General features: G+C 42.4%; 1 protein-coding gene across 1 annotated transcript in view; it reads right to left on the bottom strand.

Moving 5' to 3' along the window:
• The window catches only part of CAPN13 (calpain 13), a 109,542-nt gene extending 83,602 nt beyond the window's left edge, over positions 1-25,940 (bottom strand). The window contains exons 1-3 of the mRNA XM_078382916.1: positions 25,443-25,940; positions 3,487-3,556; positions 296-414 (exon numbers count right to left, since the gene is read on the bottom strand). Coding sequence (XP_078239042.1) covers positions 296-414; positions 3,487-3,556; positions 25,443-25,658 — 405 coding nt within the window. The 5' untranslated portion in view covers positions 25,659-25,940. The remainder of the gene's footprint in view (positions 1-295; positions 415-3,486; positions 3,557-25,442) is intronic.
• Positions 25,941-26,366: the final 426 nt, after the last annotated feature.

Below are 26,366 nucleotides of genomic sequence, written 5' to 3'. Positions count from 1 at the left end.
GATACTGGGAAAAGCATGCACAGAAAATGTACATGATCCTCCATAGGTGAACAGGAAAAAAAACAGCTTGGAACCCAATTCAAAAAAAAGGATGGGATAAGAATAGCAGTAGGATTCAGAAAAATGCAACAAAACAAAGACTGCAAGGTTTTTGCATAATTACTTTTAAGTAAGAATATCTACACTTTGGCAACAAATAGTGGCAAGTGATTTTAAAGTACAGTATTATTATCTAACACCTTGGCGTTTTGGATGGATATGTAGGACAAAATGACATTGCAGCTATGTTACTTACCTGAAAATGAAAAATTCCGGCATAATTGTGTTTGAATCCTTGGTCTTTTGGAATGATACGATCTAGGAAGCGCTGCTGTCGGGTCACAGATCCCAGAGCTGCTAGAACCCAGCAGTCACCTTGAAAAATACGGAAGACAAGTTACAATCTCATGATCATTTCTCTAAAGTTCATAGGAAGATCGAGAACATAGATGAGCTTAGAGTAAATAAAAGTTAGAACTAGGAAGAAATAAATTGAAATCATCCACACAAGAGATGACCTAGGTACCGAAAAGGGTTTAACAGCTAATATGGAAAAGAGAAACCAGACATTCTGCTTACTTCTGAAGAACATAAAGAGTTAAGCAGATTATTTAGCTCTGGTTCAGGATCAGATTAGATCAGGGTGGTGCCAGGTTTAGCTACATGCAACTGGGCTGGAATATATGGTCTTCCTGGCCTTCTCCTCCCCACGACAGACCATCCAATCCCTAAAGATCAGAGACCCAGGTGAGTGTGATGAAGTGTGATCAAGGAGGAGAGGATAAATCCCTGAATATTGGACAGAAGCACCTCCCATGATCAAAGCTGACAGAAGGCAGGTCTTGGGTCTAACCAATTATTCTTCTTGCACAAAAATCACCAGATAACAAGGAGCATCAACCCAAGTTCAACCAAACCTGACCATGCACAGGTTTATTTTTGCTTCCATTCTGACCAATTTTTGTTGCTAGGACCAGTAAAACTAAAGTTAACCATAATACCTTTCTCCTGTTGATTTCAATGAGGCTAAAGCATGACAGTCTAGGTATGGATTCAATCAAGTCTCCATATAGAAGAAAAGCCACTTGGCAAGGGTAGCTTCCGGGGCACAAAACTGGTGAAGGGGAAAGGTGAAGAAGCCCCTCCCACTGACAGTCGGCTACTCCTAATGGAAAGCTCTGATTATACTCTGAAGTTATTTTCAAAAGGAACTGTTCATGTGTTCTGTATTCTCTTGCTTGTTTTCATCACAGAAGGTGCTTCTCTGTATGTGTAAACCAGGGCAGCAGAACACTTCAAGACACCCTTGGAATGATCCAGCAAAGGATAAAACTGGATTTTCCATCATCCGTCCCCTCTGCTACCTTTTTAAAATTCCTTTTATTATTTTGCCACTATAGGAGATCAGACGCAGTTCAATAGGGATCAGCTGTGAGGCTATCCTTTTTATTTTCTCCCCATATCCAGGCTCTTGGTGCTTTCCATCTTTCCTTCCTAGCACTTACCAAATCTGCCTTTTCTTTTTCCGCGTCAGCTGCTAAAAACCTTTTGCATATCCAGGTCATCTCTCATGGAGACAATTTCAATTTGTTCCTTGCTAGTTTTGCCTTCCATTACCTCTCAGCTCAGTCTCCTGGAATAATTTCCTCTTCCATCACTCTGACCGTCTAACCTCTCTTTCGTTTCTTTCTCTGCACTGACTCAGCACCTCTTTCCACAGTACTAACTCCCATGTTTCTTCCTAAAGTTCTCCGACATAGTGTATTAACTTTATCTATTTCCTCTTTCCAACTTACATCCTGTCACCTTCACAAGCCTGTTACAACCAATTTTTTTCCTCTCCTCCTGGCTTCCTATTTGTGTTTTCATTTCCTGCTTCTTCCCATACTCCAGTGAGCATTCTGCGCTTAACAGCCCTTCTCTTTAGAACCCATTCCTAGTGAAAACTCAATTTTGCAAAACATTTATTTCACACACCAGAGGTGTTCTTCTTCCAAACAGCATTTTTCTCTACCAGCTAATACTATATCAGCTTTTAAAATATATATTTATTAAACTGCCACGTCAGTTCCTCCCCCACACCCCCGCAATCAATTGCAAATCTGCTCGATAAAACCTGGGGCACACAATTCTTTTGTTTTCCTTTGAAATCAGTGGGGCTTCAAAGGGCCAAACTTTGGTGGGCTTGTGTCCTGGTTGATCATAACAGGGCTTACTCCTGCACCTTCAACCCTGTGGAAGGTAACCATCACTATTCCTATTAAGAACAAATGGAGCATACCAAAAGACAAGTAAAAAAGAGACATGATGGAAGCATATAAAATACTGTATGCATGGAGTGGAGAGGGTGGGAAAGGAAATGGCATTTCTACCTCTTTGATCATGTTAGATGCTTGGGAGGTCTGATGAAGCTAAATGATGGGAGATTCTAAGCAGAGAAAATGGAATAGTTTGTCACACTTTACAGTTAAACTGCAGAAGCCATTACCACAAAATATGATTACAGTCACCAATTTAGATGGCTTTTAAGGGGGAGTTAACCCCAAAAAAGTCAAGACAAATAAGGCTATCAGCAACTAACACCCAGGACCAGAGGCTGGGAAAAATGCTATTGTTTTTGGGCTAAAACTCCGTTGCCTACTGGCTGTGCTGCCTGGAAGATTCTGAGAGGTGCTGTAAGCCTCAGTCATAGTTGTTGTATCCCAGAGTGGGAAGAACCATGCCTGTGAATGCCAAGTGTTGTGGAGCAATAAGAGGAAGGAAAAACTATTGTGTTCCTCGCTTGCTTCTGAAGTATTTATATTGATTTGGTAGATCATTGTGAAAAAGACAATGTTGAACCAGGGAGACTTTGGGTTCACCAGGGCTCTTCTAGCATTCTTATATACTATTAATTTGTGGTGGTGGTGGTGGTGGTGGTGGTGGTGAGGGTCGGGATCACACCATAGTGATCACAATGCATCAAAACTTGGAAATAGAATCTACAGATGTACACCTAGTACATATGTAGACACATCTCTACAACTACATGGAGAAGTTACTTTTTAAGATTACAGCTCCAAAAATCTTTCATCCTACATGGCCAATGGCCATGACTTCTCCAAGTCTGGATTTGTGTTATACACGTCAAGGCACAGATCCATGTTCAGGATCTGTTCAAATATTCTGACAAGATTGGAGGCAGGCAAGCAGACTCTATCCTGAATCCCTCACACATACCCATTGTACCTTCCGCAAGATCAGAATAAGGGTACAAATAATAAACTCTTGTACAACAACCATAAAAATAGTGCACAAGCCAGTTTCTTTATGACAGTGTTTATCTGTATCCTATAGCATTGCAATGAATGAATAAATGTTGGTAAGATACAACAGCAAAGAGAAGATAGCACTTTTTCAGATAAAGTCCAGTCACTCCTGAGATTGAAAACAGAATTTGAATCCTACCTACTTGCCCTTGACAAATATCAAATCTGCTCACACCGTCCACAATTAAAAAGGGGTTCTTCTGTTTAACCTTAAAAAGAGAAAAGACAGGGAATAGCATGAGTTTCTATCACTTCATAGTAGAATAGACTTATATTGAATTGAATTTAACTTTTCATTGCTCCATCTGAACAATTTTGTACTCTAATTAAGGGCACAACCACACAGGCATATAGCTCACTATTTGGATCACTTTTGATGCTGTTTGCTTCAGATTAAATTACAACGTCCACACATGTTTTGACTTGCAGTGATCTATCCTGCCCCTTTTTAGAGTGGTCCCACTCCTTTTTTTGGCACAGCATTATGGTTACAGGATTTTTGTTTCTCCCCCCCCCCCATGCTTCAGAGCATTCCTAATTATCATGTTGTTTAGCCCTTGCAGCTCATTAATTCACACTCAAATAGAGCTGTGGGTGATATTATCTGAGGTGACAACCCTATGACATAATTTGTCGGTTGTGCTATTGAAGAAGGTGAGGAAGAGGTGGGAATTGCTACTTTTCCTTACCAAGAACTGAGACATCTATTTCTGCCTGATCTTATCCTCCCCACTTTCAACCCATTAGCTGCGGGCTGATGTTGTGCCCAGTTGCTCAGAGGGAAGTGAAAATGAAATGGACTTTTTGAAGAATTGATGACTGCATCAACACCTGCCAATGTACAGCTGTGGCAAACTTCTGTACCTTTTTTGCTCCCTCCAGCCAGTCCCCTCCTCCTCCTCCTTGCTCACTTGCAATCTGTACAAACAGGCCTGGGAGAGAGAGGGAAAGAGAGAGTGGAAGAGGGAGGACTGCTGGTGTTTGGCTCCTCACCTTGTTTTGTTTTTGATCTCCACTAATATCTGCTAAAAGAATAACTTTTAATTTTACTCCTGCAAATGGTGCAGCCACTTGTTTTCCCTTCCATCTTGCATCTCTTTTGTAACCATAATAAACCAAACTTTTGTAACTATAATAATCCTTCCCCTCCTCTATTTTCATATACTCTACCATTTTAATTTTTTTAAAAAAATATTTTCCTATTGGTTTTATTTATTTGTCTTATTTATAAGCCACCTTTCTCCTCACTGATGCACTGCTATTCTAGGTGAACAAGTGGTGGTATTATGTATACCATGCTAAGAAGAAGCATTGTTGTTTCACTGTGTCACTTTATTTAACAACAACAAAAAGGAAAGTTGCTGTGATCTGCTAAATTATGGCTATGTGGAAAGACAGGGAAGGAGGCAGAAAGGAGTATCATAAATTGAAAAGGGGGGGGGAGTTGGAATTATCGAAAGACCTATCTGGACCCTTCTCGTAGGAGGAAAAAAATGATGATCAGTGTGAATGAAAGAAAAATTCAAGTGAGAGATACAATATATCACACTAAAGATTGTTTGTTGTTGTTTAGTCATTAAGTTGTGTCCAACTCTTCCTGACCCCATAGACCAGAGCACTCCAGGCCCTCCTATCTTCCACTGCCTCCCGGAGTTGTGTCAAATTCATTCTGGTAGCTTCGATGACCCTGTCTAACCATCTCGTCCTCTGACGTCCCCTTCTCCTCTTGCCTTCACACTTTCCCAACATCAGGGTCTTTTCCAGGGAGTCTTTTCTTCTCATGAGATGACCAAAGTATTGAAGCCTCAGCTTCAGGATCTATCCTTCCAGTGAGCACTCAGGGTTGATTTCCTTCAAAATGGCTAGCTTTGTTCTCTTTGCAGTCCAGGGGACTCTCAAGAGTCTCCTTCAGCACCACAGTTCAAAAGCATCAATTCTTGGGCGGTCAGCCTTCTTTACAGTCCAGCTCTAAAGATAAGGACCTTTTAAGTGAAGACCAGCCTGCTTCAACTTCCCCCATCTGGATGTGAGGGGAATTCTCCTCAGGAGATAATCTCTCACCAAGGGCAGAGAGGGGATTTGAAGAGTCCACCATTCCTTTGCAATTTCTTATGCCTTCCATTAGGGGACTCTAGAGAAGCGGGGGGGGGGCATGATAGAGGGAGGTATCAGTGAAAATAGCTTACTTTTCCTTCTGCCTGAAGGAATCACAACTAGAATGAAAACCTTTTGTGAGCAGGTACATGGAGTAGTATCTCTGCTTTTCTGTGCATTTCCTTCTGGAGAAGTGCTCTATCTCTACACTGAGGAAGCATTTGACCTTGGGATGCTGCACAGTTTTCCTTTTTCTATTTTACCAAAATTCCCATTAGCAGCGGAAGCACAAGTCCATTCACAGTTTTGAACACCTTTTCTCCCCCCCTCCCCAATGAGCAACAACCTGAGGGCTGATATTCAAATCAGAAACAACAGGAAAGTGTCGTTGTTGCTAATCCTAGCCAGAAAGACAGATGCATGAAAGAGTGAACAAGAAAATGTATTAAAAGTGGGCTTCTAAATTTCTGGCTTCTTTTCTTAACAAAACTTAAGGCACACCTTCTTTGTGACAAGTAAAGTGAAACAGAATATCTCCTTACACCTTTACCAAGTTAAAAGAAATTATTTTTCTGCGGTGTAAGCTGGAAGAGCTTGCAATTCATCACATTTTTTAAAAAATCTACATTGTTTTGTCCTAAGGCTCAAGTCAAGATGCTGATTTTAACTGCTAAAGCTCCCAAAGGCTTAGGACAGAAGTAAGCAGCATGGGGGCTGTGGGATTCATATAGTGGCAGGAGCCCCAAATTCGTGGTTCCTAGGAGCCCCCACACATAAAATCTTTAAAAACATTGGGGTGCAGGAAGGATCAGAAAGCTTCCCTATGCCGCCTAGCAGGCATGCAGTCAAGTTTGCCTTGTTTTGAGAGTACACCAGCATGCAGGAGGCCCAGATACCCCCAATTGTAAAAACTAAAAATTAGCTCAACATCTATAAGGAAAATGATTGGCAGGGGCCCTCCAAAGTGGGTGGATGTGCCGCCAAACCTCTGGAGATTGTCCATCCCTGGCATAAGATGTAGATACTGAACAGACAGCCTTCTACATACTCCACTCAGTAGCAAATGCCCAGCTCTGGATTCTCAAACTATGAGCATTCAATAGGCAGGGTGAGAAGCAGTACCACTTCTGGAACACCTTTGTAGATCAGATCTTTACTTTGGGATAGATGCCTTTGTGCGTTTTCCTTAATAAATCTATCAAGGAAGTGTGTTGATCTCTCGTAAGCTAAATGAAATGTTCATACATGCAATGTGTACATACAGTATACCACATAGCCCATGTTTTTTCTATATTCAGCAGATACAGTTATTCTCATTATGGAGAATACCATCTTGTAACTGCTGCTGTGTCACAATTAAAGAACAGAAAAAGGGGATGGTAGCCCTAATTTATCACAGGATTCAATGTCGGGCTTTTAAGCACCAGCCAGGCAAAACCTCTGCCTGGTTGGGTCAACCTGTCATTTTCACTTACTTTCACATTCCATTATTTAAAAAACATACAAACAAACCCAAAACCTCCACAAAAACCCAAAAACCTCCACAAAAATCTGCTATTCTTATCAACAAATTTATGCCGACATTTTCAAATCTGGAATTTTTTTCTTTTAAAAGCCATGAATAAATTTTTTTTCTCTCTCTACCAGCAATGTAGATCTTCAGATGCATTGTTAAATTTTAAATATTTGAGTTATTATGTTCTATTCCTTTTGGTTTAGCTTTACTGATTACTACTTGATTACTCTTTGACTGTTGCTTTACAAGTTGCTATTCATAGTAATAGTAGCTTATCAGTAAAAGCAGCAGTAGTAACCAATGCATTGGCTTCATTTGGGCAAAATCTGACTCTCACCTTCATTCTAATGCCCTCTCTCTATCTCTGAACCCATTTACGTTATTGAAATACGTCAGAATATGTGGTAGTGTTATTGAAATCAATTCAAAGTCACATGGCAATCACACTGTATTTGAACTGCCATGTGTGTTCCCTTGGGCAACTTTTAATCCAGTGTGTGTTTTTAACAAGGCTTCCTTCCTAATAGTTGGGGAGAAAGAATGAGCAGCAGTGACTGTGTGTGTGGAATTGTTCTTGTCTGAAGAACAGGTGAAAGCGCAAAGCATGCTGCTTATATACCTCCCCATAGCGCTTCAAGCACTCTCTGGGCGGTTTACAAATTAATTATGCAGGCTACACATTGCCCCCCCCCAAGCGACCTTGGTACTCATTTTACTGACCTCGGAAGGATAGAAGGCTGAGTCAACCTTGAGCTGCTACCTGGGATTGAACCCCAGGTCGTGAGCACAGTTTTGGCTGCAGTAGAGCGGTTTAACCACTGCGCCACGAGGCTCAGGTGGTGTTAAGAACTGGCTTTCCCTACATACACAATCTTTTTCAAGAAGGAGGGTGCAATGGAGAAAACCAAAGACTATTCTCTTTCTCCTGGAGCCCAAATGGTGAGGAAAGAGATGTCAGTGAGAGGATGAGAGAGCTATGAGCAAGCAGCCTTGACCTCCTGTCGCCTAACCCCTCAGCAGCAGGAAACAAAAAAGCAAAAGCAAAGTGTGCTGCTTACATATTACCCCCCCACACACACACACACACAGTGCTTAAAGCTCTCTGTGGCTGGTTTACAATTTTTAATTATGCAGGCTACACACTGTCCTCCCTGCCAGCAAGCTGGTTACTCCGTTTCTTGACCTTGGAATGATGGAAGGCTGAGTGAACCTTGAGCTGCCTACCCAGGACTGAACCTGGTTTGTGAACAGAGTTTTGACTGCAGTACTGCAGTTTAACCACTGTGCCATCATCCAGTCCAAGCCATTATAAAATTGAGTGGGATGGAAGCTGAAGCTCCATGAAGCTAAATCCCTTTCCCATCCTCTCTCCCTCCTTCACTACTGCAGTTGTGGGCTCCTGGTGCCAGATCTCGCATGCCTCCTTGAATTGGAATGCTCAACACCTCCCGAGGTAATTGGTTCCATTGTTGCACTACTCTAACAGTTAAGATCTTTTTCCTGATATTCAGTCTATATCTGACTTCCTGTAGCTTGAGCTTATTATTACATGTCCTGCACTCTGGGATGACCAAGAAGAGATCCTTCCCCTCCTCTGTATGACTACATTTCAAGTATTTGAAAAAAGGCTATCATATTTCCCCTCAGCCTTTATTTCTCAAGGCTAACCATATCTGAATTTGCTCCAGTTTGTTGGCATGCTTCTTAAACTGCACAGCATCCCCGGTAGAGATTATGAGTACTATACAATGGTGCATCGCTTAGCGATGTCAATTCGTGCAGAAAAAATCACTGCTAAGCGATAACATAGCTAAGCGAAAATAAAAAGCCCATAGAAACGCATTAAAACGCAATTAATGCTTAAAACTATGGGCTTAAAACTCACCTTTAAGCGAAGATCCTCCATAGCACCGCCATTTTCGGTGCCTCTAAAGTGAGGAATCCATGCCTGAAAACAGCAGGTGGCCATTTTCTTTACCCGGCGGCCATTTTGAAACCCCCAATCAGCTGGCCGAAAATGGGGGCTTTGTGATGATCGCTTCCCTGCGATCATCGCAAAGCGAAATTTCCTCATAGGAAACATCGCAAAGCGATCACTTATGTGATTGCAAAAACAGCGTCGCTAAGCGATTTCATCGCTATACGGAGTGATCAATATGTGAGGCACCACTGTACATGTTATCTGCTGGCAGACCAGTGTCCATCAGTAACGATTAAAGTGGCCAGCTTCTGTGGAGCAGCACTAGTCTGCAGGCGAGAAATGTTGCCTTAATCCTGTAGATATATACATGTATGTATGCATATATGAATGTGTATGAACTGGGGATAGGGGTATGCTCCTAATAATTATTTATGGAATTTGCTTCCCTAAGAGTCTGCTGCACATAACGTATATTATAGTTGTATTGATTCTGTTTATTCTTGTGTGGTTGTTCTGTGTTATTCACATCTGATCTGTTGATCGTAATAAAGTATTATTATTATGCTATCTGGTATATACCGGATAGCAAGAATTTTTTTAAAAAAGATTATTAAACATAACACCACAGCACCAGGAGTAAGTGCTGTGAGAGTCAACTTTTAAAAAAAACAGCCATCAACAGAAGCACTCGCATATCGTAATCAATTTAAATGTAATTGATTCAACATCAAAGTTAAAATAAATGGCTTTCTGGTCGAAGAGTAAAATATCCCACTTGGAAGAGAGTTGGAAAAAAAGATACTGGACAAGATCTGAACAAAATACAAAGAGAAAAAAGGAATACCAGGGTAACTAAACCTAAATATAAGTAAACAAGATGGAGAACAAAATTGGGATCTTCTCAGTGAACATCAATGGCCTGAATGTGCCAAGAAAACGGAATCATGTCTTTTCAAAACTACAAAAAAACTAAAACAGATATAATCTGTCTTCAAGAAATGCACATTAAAAAGCAGCATTACAAACATGTGATTTACCCAAAGATTGGGAAACTCTACTACTCAGCTGCACAACAAAAGAAAAGAGGGGTAGCTTTATATGTGAAATAAACACTAAACTCTAAACATATCTATTCTGATGAAGAAGGGAAAATCTTAATGGTAGAAATAACAATAAAATAATAAAAGATTTTGATGATAGCAATATATGTAACTAATAGTAAACAAGAACAATTCTAGAAGCTCATTGTATAGGTTAAGAGCTTAATATGTATTGTAGTTGTATTAACAAATGATTATAAGCTGAACCCAGGTGACACGATGTTAAATAAGCATGGATGGAATTTATAAATAATGATAATAAGAAAAAGAAAAAGGAAAAAAAATACCTCACTTCTGATTAAAATAAAACAATTTCCTGCCAAATCTATCCATGCTTCCACATGCATCATGTAGTCACACTTTTTAAAATCCATGTAAAATGTGCCAATCCTGATTCAAATATTGTTCTTTTTCCTACTGTAACTGTGTTTTCTCTTTCATCTTGGTAATCATTCAGCCTACCCAAAGAGTGCAACTCCCTTAAATCCATCAGCAAGCTTAACTCCCAGTTAATGAACATTTTGAGCCCTCCCACATCTGGTAGCTTGCAATGTAAGTCATATCATGTGCATTTCTGCATTCAACTCATCAAAATCTGTGAAATGATATGCCACACAACTCTGTGGGCAACAAAAAAAAATGATTTTTCTGCACATTACATATCCATGTCAAGTCACACTATTCTAATCACACCCTTCAAATTTTGTGGCATATATATAATGGAATCATTATGTTCACCATAATGATCCCATTATGAACCAACTGGTTTCAGCGACATCACTGAAACCAGTTGTATTGGCTCTTGCCTTTCCATTGGACTGTTTCAGTGACGTGGAGAGGGGGGATTTGCTGGTTGGGTAACAGCCTATCCTCCATAGTATTTTACCCAGGCTTTGTGCCCTGGAGAGGACACTCCAGCTTCACGTACAGCATCAAAATACTAGACACTGTTCCAAGTCCTCCATACAGAGCACAGTACCATAGTCTCTCAAGATTGAAGGATGCCTATGATGATGCTGTTCAGCATTATTATCAAGTTTCCCAATATTACTATTTGCTTTATGTGCTCTATATAATTACAAGATCACAACAAAACAAAACAAAAACTTGTCATTATTTTTCAGAATATTTTTTTTAAATAAGCAAAAAAATATTCGCTAAGAGAGAAGACAAATATTTAAAATACTTAATCTTGAAGCATTTTCCTTCTGCACATTGATTTCCATCCTCATCATTGGTCTGACTTACAGCAACTTTTCAAGCATCATCCAAAAACTGATATAGCAGAGGGGCATATGAAGCCCAGAAGACATACAGATCAGGACATGGTCTGGCTATTTGCTATGTCTGGTTTAAGCCCACAGACCCATTTTGCAAATGCAGTTGACCATGAAATGCATAATCCAGGGAAATGCTCAGGTGTTCATGTTTATTTGCTTTGGGCAATAATTGTAATTTTTTAAATTGGCATGCAGTTTGGTTTAGGGAAACAATATTTCAGTTGAGGATCAACACATCCTATTTGAAGGCTTGACATTACATTACATCAAAAAATGAGCCTTTTATGTGTCTTAACATTTCTGTTTATTAGAACTGGAGTTACCCAGCTGAGCCCTGTTACCTGAGGCATTAATGGCAATGTTACTCCAGTTGAAAAGCAAAGCAAAACAACATCTTCCTTAGCCAATTCATCTTCTACACTTTCCTTAGCCAACCCATTCAAGTGCCAGATCTTGTTTCCTTTGGATATGCAAATAACTACACAATCCCATTTCAAGAATAGCAAAGGGCGATGCAACAACAGCAAATAGGAGCAAGAAGCAATAACAAAATAAAGCTGATAGTTATTTACTCAGAAATGGGGGCAAATGAGAGCATGAATGGCATGTGGACTGGACCTCTCACCTCCAAATCTGGGGACAGAGCTGCCCTGGTTATGACCTGTCACTGAAAGAGGGAAAGCCCAAGACAGGAAGATTAAATTATAGGAACACCATCCATTCTACCAACCCAAAGTCAAACATCTGCAGTGGAGTGTTAACAGTGCTGACAACACAAGAAGCTTTTAAAAAGACAATAAGCAACAGGAGCAGAATATAAAGTTTTGTGCACAATATTCAAACAAACAATAAAACTCCAGACTGGTTTTATTGTTTGGAAGTGGTGTGGAAAGAAAAAAGGAATAACAGAATAAATTGTATTACCATCCAGGAAAGAAGTAGAAAAGATTAGATTTGAAAAGATTAAAGTCAATTAAAGCAAGTCCCAAACACTTGGTGACCTTGGAACTCCTATCTTTCTCCTTCTAGACGGTAAATAGAGAGAGGATAAGCAGGCAAGAGGGCAAATTCTTTCTTAAAAAATTTAATTCCCAATCCCTGTCATGCAGAAGAGTGATTGTACAGTCCATGGTAAAACATGGCCTCTGATTAGAAAGTGGACCCCTCCGTCATTCATCCCCATTCAGTCCTGCCCCCATTTCTTCCATCTTCAGACTTCTCCACTCCCTGCCCCACAGTTTGATTTCCGCCTTTCTGAATCAGTTACAAGATTTTGTTCAGGGTTTAATTGCAGTTCTACAAGCTTCATGAAAATGCCCAGTTTGCTTTATTGGAAAGGAGTTCCTTGAGTTTGGAATGCAAGCTTCCACCAAAGCCAATTTACTCTTCTCCTCTTTACCAGTGGGTTCTCTCCAGCTTCCACCAAAGCTCTACATTCATTGATGTAATTTACAGAAAATTGAGGTTAATAGGGGGCAATTAATGTCTCAACATTTCAGTTCAGTGTTTCATTAAAAAAAAAAACGGTGTGTTTTTCATATAAGAAACTATTGCTAACACTTGACAGTTAAGCCATGGGACGAGGGATTTGGTCACTGCCACTCCAGTGAAATAACCATTTGGGTTTGGCAGTCCAATAACAGGGGTGACAACACAGAGCCAGTGCCCACCGTCCCACTGACTCGGTTGGGAGGATAAAGCACTGCTGCTGCCTCCTCCCTGTGCCCGATCTCTCTGTCCCCTGCTAATGCTGCACAAGAATGCTTACAGGGAGTGGGGTAGGGAAAAAAGAAGAAGGGAGATGTGGCAGCACCAGGGATGAGAATTATTTTCAGTCAGGTAGTGGTGGGTGAGAGGCATTCTGCCAACTGAGGCCATCTCCTCACTCTGTCTAACAGCTGGGCTAACCCAGGATACTATCCTTACTGGACTATTAAAATATATTTTAAAATGTTTTTTTTTAATTCTACAAGTGCTACCTAGTAGTTAGAGGAAGCTAGAATCTTCAGTGTGGTGCAGGTGGTTCTTGAGTGGCAAGGAGATGTGCCACTCAAGAACCACTTGCACCGCATTCCAACAAAACTTGGAGTGCGTTCAGTCTCTGCTATTTCCAGCAAAATGAAGTCAGAAAACTGAAGGATGGAAGACCAAGCCATGACCCCATTACATGCCAAATGCTTGGGTGAATAGCCAGGTTTTAACTTAGCACTATGTGAAGACAATGTCAACACCAGTTGGGCCTCCAAGGGGAACGCATTCCACCCCTAGAGAGTGGGAGCCGAGAAAGGCCTCTCCTGAATCATGATAGAGTACATAATGCATACCCCCACCCCCCAAGTTAATGGACAAACACATATATAAATAGTAGACTTACAGAGGCAAAATCTGTCCTTAGCCAAAATCCATTCTGTTCTTAAACCTCGGTGTAATGGAGATCACTCATTCTAGTTTGTGATCTTCGTGCCACAATATCTGACAGGTGGATATGAGACTGATACCTACTCTACGTTATTCAGTTGTTTTGTGCTCAATGGAGTTGTTTCCCAGCACTCAAAGGAAGCTTCTTTTTCTTTTGTCATCACCTCAAGACTTGAGCATGTTTTTACAGGGGGTCACTGGGGTTTTCATTCCTACCCACTCAATGCTGCTGAAGGAAAAGGTCTGTTTTTTTTGGTGCTTGTATTCAATCAGCTTAATGAAATGGAAACAACATTTCCTGCCTGGGACTGCTTCCTAAGAAAAGGTGTCATTGCCTATTCAGCTGATTGAATTAGATGTAGATTTTAGCTGTAATGGATGTCTGCAAGGGAAAAGCTGTATTATGTTATGCTTCTGTTTGTCCCAGTTCAGCAGCTCTAGCTGGAGACCTTTTAAAAGGGTATGACTCATTACACTGACGCTTGCTTTCCTTTCCTAGGGCTTAATCCAGAGAAAGAAGAAACTTTCCTTTAGGTTGGGCTGTCAGAAAATCTCTTGTCATTTTTTAAGCCTTTCTTGTGATGTCCAGCACAGTGAAATTGGTGAAGTCAACTAATGCATGTTTAGTTTGTCTCTTGCTTTCTCTTGTTTATCAAATATAGCGCATGGTTTCAATTTTATCCTTAGATGCCTGGCTAGTTTTGGCTAAGTTGCCAAGGGTGATGGATAGGGATGATAGCTTTGCTTCAGCTGTGGTGCCAGAGGCAGAAAGGAAGAAATGCCATTCCTCTTCCTCATTTGCTTTGAGAATTTGTGGGAAGGCACTACAGAAATTTGGCAGTTAACTGTAATTTTAACAATGATACCAGATAGCTACCTGTTTATTTTAAGGAAGGTTGGGTGGTTGAACTAGAAGGACAAAAAGATTAAAGAATGCTATTTGCTTTCTGTTAGCTCCAGGGTAACAGCAAAAATTGAGCTTCCATCCACAAAGTGTGGAATGAACAGCACGCCAAAGCCATACTTGCCCCTCCCGGCTTATCATCTTTTCATGTTACCCATACATGTCGACCTGGGGAATTCTGTGAGTTGCCATCCAAAAACCCACAAATTGACACATCTAATGTCTCACAACCTTGTAGGAGCAAAAGAAAAAAGGTGGATGAGTTTGTGCCCTTCTAACTTTTTGTGTCCTCTAAATGTTGGTGTCCAGGAGCAGAATCTCAAGTCTCCATTTTCCTCAGTTTTGTCAGTTAGAGCCCCATGAAAGCCACACAACAAATGGTCCAATAAAGAAGCGTAGACTGTGAAACAAAGAACAATGCATCCAGTGATTTTCTTGTGTGTCAAAGGGGTGTCAAAAATGACACTTTTGTGCTGCAACCCCTGTTCCCCTTGAGGGGTGCCTGTTATCAAACTGGCTCACTTTACAAGTCAAAACAAGTTGTTTCTAGCTGTCAGCCCTGCCTGGCATCTGCAAATCAAGCTGTGTTCGCTCTGCTTTATGCGGTACCACCAGCTATAAAGATCTCAGACGCTGAATGTAATTGGCAATTCTCTTGTTGATGCATGAGATAAAATTGAAGCCTGTTTCACTCCTCAGCTGCTATTTTGGATCTGAAATGGTGACAGTGGGTTAAAAAAAAGTTATCTGTCACTTAAATAACCAGCTACTGCATGACTCAGAAGATGCAAAACCAGCAGAGACATCTAGGGTTTGAGGTGCTATTTTTCATCTTTTCGATTACCAAGCCAACCTTTGGTTGGAAGAATGAAGCAAAATAGTTGTTCTTGTAAAACCGGGCTGGTTTAGTAATTTATTGGCAGTTGTGTTTAAAATTAGTTTCACATTCTTGCTAATTTGTATAAATTTACATGCATAACCTTTTAAGTGTGAAGCAATATTTGTCTGCTACTGAGCTTCAAAAAACATCCTCTCTTTAGAAAACCAGGGGCAGCTCCTAAGAGATGATTCTTATATCTTCTAAATTTTTACTATTACAACTTTTTTGTTGGAATTATAGCAACCTGTGTATTGTGCCTTAAGAGATTTGGATGGGAAGTACTTTGGCTTGAAAGTCAACCACTTGTTCCCTCTCTGTCTCAGATTCCTTTTCCTGCCACAGTTCAGTCAGGGTTCAGAGTCAATTAGCAGTGTTAGTGTTCTGTTAGCAGAGTCTGTCATCTATGGAGTTAGCAGAATCTGTGTGAAGTGCTTAGGTAACCATTTCATAAAAACGTTAACCAATTAAGATCTTAAACTATGTAACAAATAAATATGTTTGTTAGTTATTCTGATATATATGAAGATTTTGTAAGTAAAAGAGAAACATTTCCCCCCTCAACACCAGACTACTGCCAGTTGAGATGAATCTAACTAAAAACTAAGTAACAGTAAGGGGTGGAATATTCGAGGGAGACTTGCTCTATAGATCCCTGTCTGGATTTTTTCTTCTTCTTTGCTGTGTAGCTGGAGGTGTTAAGCCAGAAATTTCCACATACTCTGCCAATATTTTTAAGGTTACCTTAGAGCTGTCCCCAGTATATCATCTACTATAATTAGAAACTAGAACTGGCAGTCACCAAAGTGCACCTCCTTCTCCCTGCCCCTGCCAGCCCTTGTTTTTTTTTCCTTACAGGAAAAGCATGGAGAAATATTATTAGTGTCCGCAGAGACATGGCCTGGATCTCACTGTCCTTCTTAGTATGCATCAAATTCACTAAACGTAGGGGTCACACTGACATTTATTTTGTTTTAGAGCAGCCCAGCATCAGTCTGAACATTTCCTGAATGAAATCAGCACAGTCCTACTGGTTAAAGTTAAACCGGTCCTGGGTCTCTGTTTAAACTGTTTAAACTAGGCAGCTCTGTCCAGGTTGGGTCAAATAAGTAATAAGTGTAGCAATTTGACTGTTATGATGAGTTAAGTTGGGATAATACCTCTGCCACCAAACCAGACTGATCTCACTGATTTCAGAGGCCAAGCTTGATCAGGTCTAGACAGGAGACTGGCTAGGGAATACCAAAGGGTTCTGCATATGGTTAGGGAAGACTCCTTCCTGAAAGCCTGGAGATTAGAGATGGGCACAAACTGTGGTTCAGCTTGGTTCAGTGCAGCACCTGCAGAAGTGTTCCATGGGCACTGTGCACTTCCCTCCCTTGCCTCCTCTGGGTGATCACCCACTCACCAGCAGCAGTGCTCTTTCTTCCCTGCCTCCTCTAGGTGAGGAGGTGGGGCGGGGAAACTTGGGGCGCTGCTGGTGAGTGGGAGATCACCTGGAGGAGGCAGAGGAGGGAAGCATACTGCTATCCCAGAGGTGGCGGTGGAGGAAAGCCCACAGTGCCCACGGAAGTGCAGGTGCCACACTAAACTAAGTACATGCCCATCTCTGCTGAGGATCATTTGCTGCATATTAGAACTGATAATACTGGTCTGGGTGATCCAAGGGTCTGACATAGCAAAAAATAAAAAACAGTTTCCTGTTTTCCTAATACACTTCTGGCATAGGGATTTTGGAAAATCTTCTGAAACCACCCAAATACCTGCCTCAAGCCAAGGATAGTCTTTGGCATTCTTGCTTTGTTCTACACGGCCTCTCTAAGCTTCAACTAAGTGTTCTAATGCTAAAGGTGCTGCCAAGCATTGTAATTTTCTGATCTGGAATATAACCACCGGTGATTTGTAATGCTCCTTTTAAACCTGAGGGAAGTGTTACGACCTGATATCACTTAATCTAAGCAGAATGCCTTTATCTTTATGACCAAGCAATTCAACACTTTGTGGTTTCTGCTGTTGTTCTAGTACAGGTGGCATACTTTTCCTACTTTTCCTACTTTTCCCCTATCTTTTTATTTTATTGTAATTGTTATTGAACTGATCATGTACATGCTTGTGTTTTAATGTTTTATTGTGTATTGGAAGCCGCCTAGAGTGGTCTGGTAGTCCAGATAGGTGGGGTATAAATTAAATAATTAAATAAATAAAAGATGATGTCCTAGAGATGGGGGTATTCCCATTCATTTAGGAATACCCCCAAGAGTGGCAAGTGGATTGTGCGCCACAGATCCATTGGTAGAATTGCATGGTCCGCATCCACGGCAGATCAGTGAGTGGACTGTCTGGCCCCATGGGGCTGGACCCTCATTAACGCCACCTGTGCGGGGGTATTCGTATTTGAATACGAATACCCTTTTTGTTTTCTTCTCTGCTCTCTCTTTCTTTTTCTTGCCTTCCTCCTCCCCTGGTCCCTAGGTCAGTGGGAAATGCAGCATTTCTCAGACATCAGAGCCAATGGGTACTGGTTAGCGTGGTTGTAATGGTCAGACTGTTGGGCTTCGACTTGGGGAGGCCTGTGATCCCTCACTTTCCTTCTTTCTCTCGGTTTTTTCTCCCCCAAATGCCCAAAATACAAGGAAATAGGGATATTCCATAGCATTTCCAAGGAAGAAGGGCCTCTTTCTGCTTCAGAATCAATACAAGTCTTCTCTCTTTTTTTCAGCCATTCTTAGTGAGCAAAAGATGGGTTGTTCTTTCCTCTTCTCACTCTCCAAAATGAAAGTTATATACATACAAATTTAGTTCCAGCTTCCAGACAAAGATTTCTGGGAAGGTAAGAATATATACAGTCCAATGCCACATGTTAAAAGTGGCTGCATCAGAGTTTGGTACTAAGTGTGTCCTTAATTACTTCATTGGGGCCATGGATCTTGTAATCCTTTTTTAGAATTACATTGGTGCCCTCTGCCTGCATGCATGCAACTATAACACAGCTTGAAAGTTATGGCAGATAAGGTAATCAACTGGTCAGGAAAGCTACATATTATCTCCAGTATCTGAAACAGTAAGCCTCTGTATTCCAGTTTCTGTAGAACATAAGCGAGTCCTCATTTAGCCATTTGGTTTGACAGAATATTGGATCTAGAGGGCACTAATCTAATCCAGCAAGATTGCTTCTTCTTTTCTCGCATTACATTTTCCCCCTTTCTCCTGATACCTGGGTAGGACTTCTCCTCCTCTTTCTCTTAGTGCTGGTTTTCGACCTGAAACAAGTGGTCCCTGTAGCTTCCTATAACTTAGTGGGGTTTTGTTTCATGCGTTTTAGGAATAAAGAGCCTGCTGTGAATGGGGTTGCCATGTCACAGAGCACCATCTGAAGTTTCAGTAATTACTGAATCTCCAGTTGGGGAGAAAATCTTAGGTTAAGTGGAGGTTTGAGAGTTTGATTTTTTGTTTCTGAGGCAGCTTTAAAGCTTGGACACCTATCTCCACTTCTTCCTAGCTGGCACCAGGGCTCACCTGTACATGTGATATGCCTGCAAACTGTCAGCATCTGAAAAAAAAGCAGGAGCGAGGGAAGAGGACTGAGGAGAAAACTAGTGAGTATATGCACTGCAGCCCCTTGGCTGCATTCACATGGAACGATGCAGGGTGGAGCGCCACAATCATAACTCATGAGCCTTCTTGTTGCACAAGCCTTGGCAGCAACAGTCCAGGGCTTGGAAGCAAATCCTCATAGATAGATGGTGAACCACTTGTGATAAACCCAGACCTACTGGGATCTATCACACAGTTACTAAGCTGCCACCAACCATTCCCTATAATAAGTCACACAGACCAGGGATGGATTTTTAAACAATAAAAGAATAAGGTTTATTTTAAATACAAACAGGGTAAATAAAACAATCAGGTGAATAAAATAAAGTAACGTGGCTTATTCTCACACACACAAGCATACAGTTTGGTTCACCTAGAACCTTTAACTTAAAGCACAGACCCTGAACCCATCAGTTCTGGCTAACCAACAGACCCCTGAACCTTTCAGGCTGGTACTCTGACACACAGTAGTACCCTGTCAGACACCCAGACTCCCACAACAGCTTCTTCTTCCCCAGCTGCTGCTTCGTCCCAACCCAGTGTCTCACAGTCTGTCTCAGCATCTCCTCTTCACCACACAGGCATCACATATTTATACAGTACAGCCCCTCCTCCTGATGTCCCGCCTTCCACTCCCCATAGGATGGAACTTTCCCTCCAAACCCATGACAGACAGGTAACATCAGTGCTGTTATGTAACACCTCCCCTCTTTATAAGTTGTTTTGTAGGGGAAAAGCTAAAAGTGCTTTTCACCAAAAAAACAACCTGTATAAAACATACAACAACAGTTATACATACCCTATAATACTTACATATACTTACACTCCAAGTTACACATAGCAAATAGGCATTTCAAACATTTACCATATGCATTACATCAATTTTACCTTTATTAATACAAACCAATTTAAAACCAGGTACATTTTAACTTTTTGTCTTCATTATATACATATAGTCCATGTTCTTTCGCCGTCTTCAGTCTTCAGGTCTTCTTGATAAGGCGTCAGCAACACAGTTCACTGACCCTCTGACCACCTTCACTTCAAAGTCATAGTCCTGTAAGTTCAAAGCCCACCTCATAAGTTTGCTATTGTGGGTTTTCATTGTCTTTAACCATTGCAATGGTGAATGGTCAGTACACAGAACAAAATGTCTTCCCCAGATGTAAGGCTTGGCCTTCTGGATCGCGTAGACTATGGCCAAACACTCCTTCTCCACGGTTGCCAAATGTCTCTCACCTTTTTGAAGTTTCCTACTCAGGTAGTACACTGGATGCTGGTCACCATTCTCATCCTCCTGGCACAGAACTGCTCCTACCCCGCTGTTAGACGCATCGGTGTAGATGATGAACTCCCGGTCGAAGTCTGGAGCACGCAGGACAGGATAGTTGATTAACGCCTCCTTCAACCTCTGGAACGCCGCCTCACAGTCGCTGGTCCACGGGATGCGGTCATCAGCCTTCTTCCTCGTCAGATCGGTCAGCGGAGCCGCAATCTCGCTAAACCTCGGGATGAACTTTCTGTAGTAGCCCACCAACCCAAGAAATGATTTGACTTTTTTCTTGGTGTTGGGTCTAGGCCAATCACGAACAGCTTCTATTTTGGCCTCCAGGGGTTTTATCATTCCTCCCCCTATCATGTGACCCAAGTATTTTATTTCTGGGCTACCCAGCTGACACTTGCTGGCCTTTACTGTTAGCCCTGCTGCACTTAACCTCTGCAGCACTAACTCCAGGTGTATCAGGTGATCTTCCCAGGTATTACTGAAGATCCCTATGTCATCAATGTAGGCCACTGTAAAGTCACTGAGCCCTGCCAAGGTCTGGTCCATCAGCCTTTGGAATGTGGCTGGTGCATTTCTGAGACCAAAGCTCAGGACTCGAAACTCATAGAGACCAAAAGGGCTGCAAAAGGCAGTTTTTTCTTGATCCCTGGGATCAATTCTTAATTGCCAATATCCCTTTACCAGGTCCAATGATGAGATGAACCGACAACCCCCTATGGTTTCAATCAGGTTGTCTAGCCTGGGCATTGGGTAGGCATCAGGAGTGGTTACACGGTTTAATTTCCTGTAATCAACACAAAACCTAATGCTCCCATCAGGCTTGTCCACAAGGACTATCGGAGAGGACCAAGGACTAGAAGAGGGGACGATTATGTTCTCCCTAAGCATCTCGTCCAGCTCCTTCCGCACCTTGTCCCTATAGGGTCCCGTTACTCGGTATGGGGATACTGCCTGCGGGGGTGCATCCCCTGTGTGGATCCGATGCATCACTCCCTTCACTATCCCCGGCTTGTTGGAAAACACCTGTTGATATTTCCTAAGCAGCATGTTTAGTTCTTGCTGCCGGTCTTGGGTGAGTGCAGGACTGATATTGACCTCCTCTGGGTTGTATTTTACTTCCCCTCTACCCTCCCAGAAGGGTAATTCAGCTTCCTCACTCTCAGCTGCTTTTATCGCGAATAAAACCCTCTGTTCCCCTCTGTAGTAGGGTTTTAGGGCATTCACATGAACCACCCTCCTTGCTTGGTTCTCCTCCTGCTCTATTAGGTAGTTCAGGTCTGACATCTTGGAAATGACCCTATATGGTCCTGCCCATTTGAGCTGCAGTTTATTCTCTCTGCAGGGCCTAAGCCAAAGCACTTCCTCCCCTGGGTCAAAGTGCCTCTCTCTAGCTTTGTGGTCATACCATGTTTTCTGTCTGACCTTCTGAGCTTGCAGGTTTTCTGCTGCCAGCTCTAGATTCCTCTTTAGGTCATTCATCAAGGTGTCTATGTATGTCACAACGTCTTGTGGGTCATCCTGGGTGATCTGCTCCCAATTTTGTTTGATCAAATCAAGGGGCCCTTTCACCCGTCTCCCAAATAGAAGTTCAAATGGACTAAACCCGGTACTGGCTTGTGGCACTGATCGATAAGCAAACAAAAGGGATTGCAGCTTCTGGTCCCAATTGTTTGGATTCTCTGCCAAGTAAGCCCTAATCATGCGCATTAGAGTCCCATTGAACTTCTCAGTTAACCCATTGCTTTCAGGATGATAAGCAGTGGTTTCCTTGTGCTTAATTCCACAGATTTGCCATAAGCGTTTCATGAGCTTTGACGTGAACGATGCCCCCAAATCTGTGATTATCTCTGAGGCAAATCCCATCCTGGACATGTACCCCACCAAAGCATCTGCCACTGTGTTAGTTTCAATATTAGTCAAGGGTATGGCTTCAGGATACCTTGTGGCATGGTCCACAATTGTTAGGATGAACCTGTTCCCCCTCTTTGTGGCCTTGGGCAAAGGTCCCACAATATCCACCCCTATGCATTTGAACGGAGTGTCAATCACAGGCAAAGGGCACAGCTTTGCTTTGGTCCTGTCGCGGTTATTCCCCTGCCTTTGACACACATCGCATTGTTTACAGAACTCCCTGATCTGCTTCCCTATGTCAGGCCAGTAGAAATTCTGTGTGATTCTCTGCTGTGTTTTGTTGACCCCTAAGTGTGCAGCAAACATGTCAGAGTGCCCCCTTTGTAAGATCATAGGGCGATACTTTTCAGGTACCACCAGCTGACTTCTGATCCCATCTCCCCCTCTTGAGATATTCCTCAGGGTTTCTCTATATAAAATCCCCTTTTTCTTCAGAAATCTCACTGGGGTTTCAGGTGTTAGCTGGGCGTCAGTCACCTGCTCAAAACACTTTTGGAGAGTGGCGTCTGCCTTCTGCTCCTGTCCAAATCTGCTGTCTGTGGTTAAGGTTTCCACCACAGCTTCTGAACTCCCCTCTGCTTCCGTCTCTGGCTCATCATTACCCCCCTGAACTGTCCCTGTGGTGGCTTGTGAGCGTGTAATCACTAGCACCCTTTTCACATGTTCAGCCAGGTCATTTCCCACGAGCACGGCTGCTGGCAGAGTCGATGAAATCGCTAGCCGCCAATCTCCCCTCCAGCCTTGAAAGTTGACAGGTACCTCTGCTACTGGCAGAGAGATTACCTGCCCCTCAATCCCTGCTACCTTCATGCTCTCATTTGGGATTATAAACTCCCTAGGGATGATATCTGGATGGCACAGGGTTACCTGGGAACAAGTGTCCCGCAGCCCCCTATACTGACGGTCAAGTATTCCTACGTCCACCCCTGCTGTCTCAAACAACTGAGAATCTGTTTTTATCAGCAAGCAGCGCTTTACCTCCATAAGAGGACCATTTTCCTCAGCCTGATCAGCATAGGTAGCTGTTCCAGACTGAGTAGTCATGGCAACCGGCTCCCTCAGTGACACTGAGCCTTGCTCTTTCTGGACACAGAACACAGCTTTTGGCTTGGTCCCACTAGACTCCTGAGGCACCATTCCTTTTAGCTGCTTTAATATCTCACACTCTGAGATTAGATGACCCTTTCCCTGACAGAAATAACATTTTCTGGTGTTTTTTGATTCTCTCTCATCTTGTTTTGGTTTTCCCTCCAAAATCTGAGGTCTTAGTTTCATGTCTGAGGGCTTCCCTTCACCATGGGCCCCTCCCCCTTGCTGGCTTTTCCCTTTTATTCTCAAATCCAGCTCCTTTTGCTTGGCCTCAAACTCAGCCCTGATCTTTTCTTCTGATTTCCATTTCCCTCACCCTCAGTTCATGCTGTTGGGCCATGAGCAATTTTCTAAGTTCTGGGTTCTGCTCTCCCGTGCTGTCACCCTGCACTGAGCCAAATTCATCCTCAGAACCTTGGTCAATCTGGGGGTCTTTCACATCACTCATTTCTGCCATCTGGCTTCGAGTCAAGGGCATAATCCCCCCTCAGAACAGGCTGCTTTAAAAAGTCAAGCCTCAAAATAAAACGACCACTTTTTTCCTTCTTGCCTCAGAACCAGCTCTCCCTAGAGATTGCTGCTGTTCTTCAGCACTACTTGCAACAGTATCGAGTCAGAGCCTACCCCCCTCTGCTGGGCCTCTCAGCTGGCAAGCTAGCTCGCTGTTGCTACGCAGTTTTGCCTCAGCGTTTTCCCGCCAAAATCAGGCTGCCTCAGAGCACCTTAATCTAAGTCTCCCCAGTTGGCACGTTCTTCTACTAGCGCACCTCCCCGTGAGGTACACCTAGAAGATTACCTACGCGCCTCAGACTGTCCCTGACTAGACCCCCCTTGCTCTGGGCACCCTTGCCAAGTCTTTGCCGGACCACTGGACAACTGGACCAGTCGTATCCCACCCGCTGGACACCAATCAATGTGATAAACCCAGACCTACTGGGATCTATCACACAGTTACTAAGCTGCCACCAACCATTCCCTATAATAAGTCACACAGACCAGGGATGGATTTTTAAACAATAAAAGAATAAGGTTTATTTTAAATACAAACAGGGTAAATAAAACAATCAGGTGAATAAAATAAAGTAACGTGGCTTATTCTCACACACACAAGCATACAGTTTGGTTCACCTAGAACCTTTAACTTAAAGCACAGACCCTGAACCCATCAGTTCTGGCTAACCAACAGACCCCTGAACCTTTCAGGCTGGTACTCTGACACACAGTAGTACCCTGTCAGACACCCAGACTCCCACAACAGCTTCTTCTTCCCCAGCTGCTGCTTCGTCCCAACCCAGTGTCTCACAGTCTGTCTCAGCATCTCCTCTTCACCACACAGGCATCACATATTTATACAGTACAGCCCCTCCTCCTGATGTCCCGCCTTCCACTCCCCATAGGATGGAACTTTCCCTCCAAACCCATGACAGACAGGTAACATCAGTGCTGTTATGTAACACCACTCTTAAGCAATCATATGATTTCATCACCTGTACAGCCATTAAAAGCCTTTTTTCCCTACTTGCTCTCTGTTAGCATACTGTCAAATTAGTTGAGTTTTACGCATTCCACATGTGCTATTTCCACAATGAGTTAGAAGTGATTTCAGAGTCCCATCCCAAGTGCTGCCTGGGAGATACTCACAATTAGTCTTAACCACTCTGTCTAGTGCACTATGTCTTCTGAGAGTACTTTAGAGACAATGGAGCTGATAGGTACAAGAAATGTATAATCTCCAAAAAATAAGCCATGATTCAGGCAGTAGTCTAACATGAGTAAAGTTCTGATTCTTAAAGTTCTGAGGGGAAACCGGGCTTTCTATTTTCCCTCAATTTTGACCAGTTTTTTTTCTGTGACATCATAAGAATCCACCTCTGTGACCTCAAAATGTCCTGTCCCCATAATATTCCACCACAAAAAGTCTTGCTCACTAATTTTTTTGGGGGGGGGGAGGGCTAGAAATCCAAGGTATGGGATGCTGCTGAGTGCATCACCCGATCTGAGAAGTATTTGTGTGTTGCCTGGAAAGTGGAGGCCAGGGATAGACTAAAAGCCGAATAGATTCCTTCATTTCATATAGGGGCCATTACAGGCTTGGGAACTACTCACAATTGGTCTTAACCACTCTATTTGGTGCAGTCTATCTTCTGAGAGCACTTTAGGGCCAATTGAGCTGATTTGTGCAGGGAATGTAGAATCTTCAAAGAGTAAGCCACGATCCAGGCAGTAGTCTCTCAGTTCAGTAAAGTTCTGGTTCTTAAAGTTCTGAGAGGAAGACACGTTTCCAATTTTCCCTGAATTTTGACCAAGTTTCTTCTGGTACATGTCAGCAGGTAGCTTCCTGTCTTCTTCCTATAAGGAGGAAATGGTAAAGGTGAAACCATCCTATTAATGCACATAGGAGTAGTGTACGTCTCATAATTGAAGGAAAACCACCACCCTGTGGCCTATGTAATTATCCAGTCTGTTGGCCACATGCTAACCACTGATGGACAACATCAAGTCCCTTCTTTTCCCTTCTTATGTTTTTTTCACCCAGAGCACTGTTGTGAAAACCCATAGGTGCAAAGAGCATCTCATAGTGGTTTTCCTCTCCCAGCAGGCTGTTCTTTGTACAATCAGTTTGATGACAGGTCATTTACTAGATTTTGTAACCAGCATGTGACCAGGCTTATGGTGAACAGCTTGCTGGAGGGAGAGATGCTTGCATGATTGCCCCCACTAGACCAACAGGATTCTGGCTTTTATTTTTAAATGAGGTCTGGACTAGGCAGCTCTTCAATCAGAGGACTTCAAATGCAGGATTTTCCTCTGGCAGGAGCTAATCCTTACTGTCTGGAACACTTGACAAAATGAATGTGGAGTGTGATGAAGTGAGATAATGTGTGACCTGAAAGTGTGATGAAGTCAGCCCTGAAATTCAACCAATCCTTCTATTGTCTCATGTTCAACTTTAAATTTTCTTAAAGAGAAGTAAGAACAAGATGTCATGAAGCTGCTAAATTGTTAAATAAAGGCTACTAAAAATGTCAC

The sequence above is a fragment of the Pogona vitticeps genome, chromosome 1, assembly GCF_051106095.1.
Source record: "Pogona vitticeps strain Pit_001003342236 chromosome 1, PviZW2.1, whole genome shotgun sequence".
NCBI classification, from domain to species: domain Eukaryota; kingdom Metazoa; phylum Chordata; class Lepidosauria; order Squamata; family Agamidae; genus Pogona; species Pogona vitticeps.
Note: the sequence above shows the minus strand (reverse complement) of the source record. Positions and strands in the feature narration are given on the sequence as shown.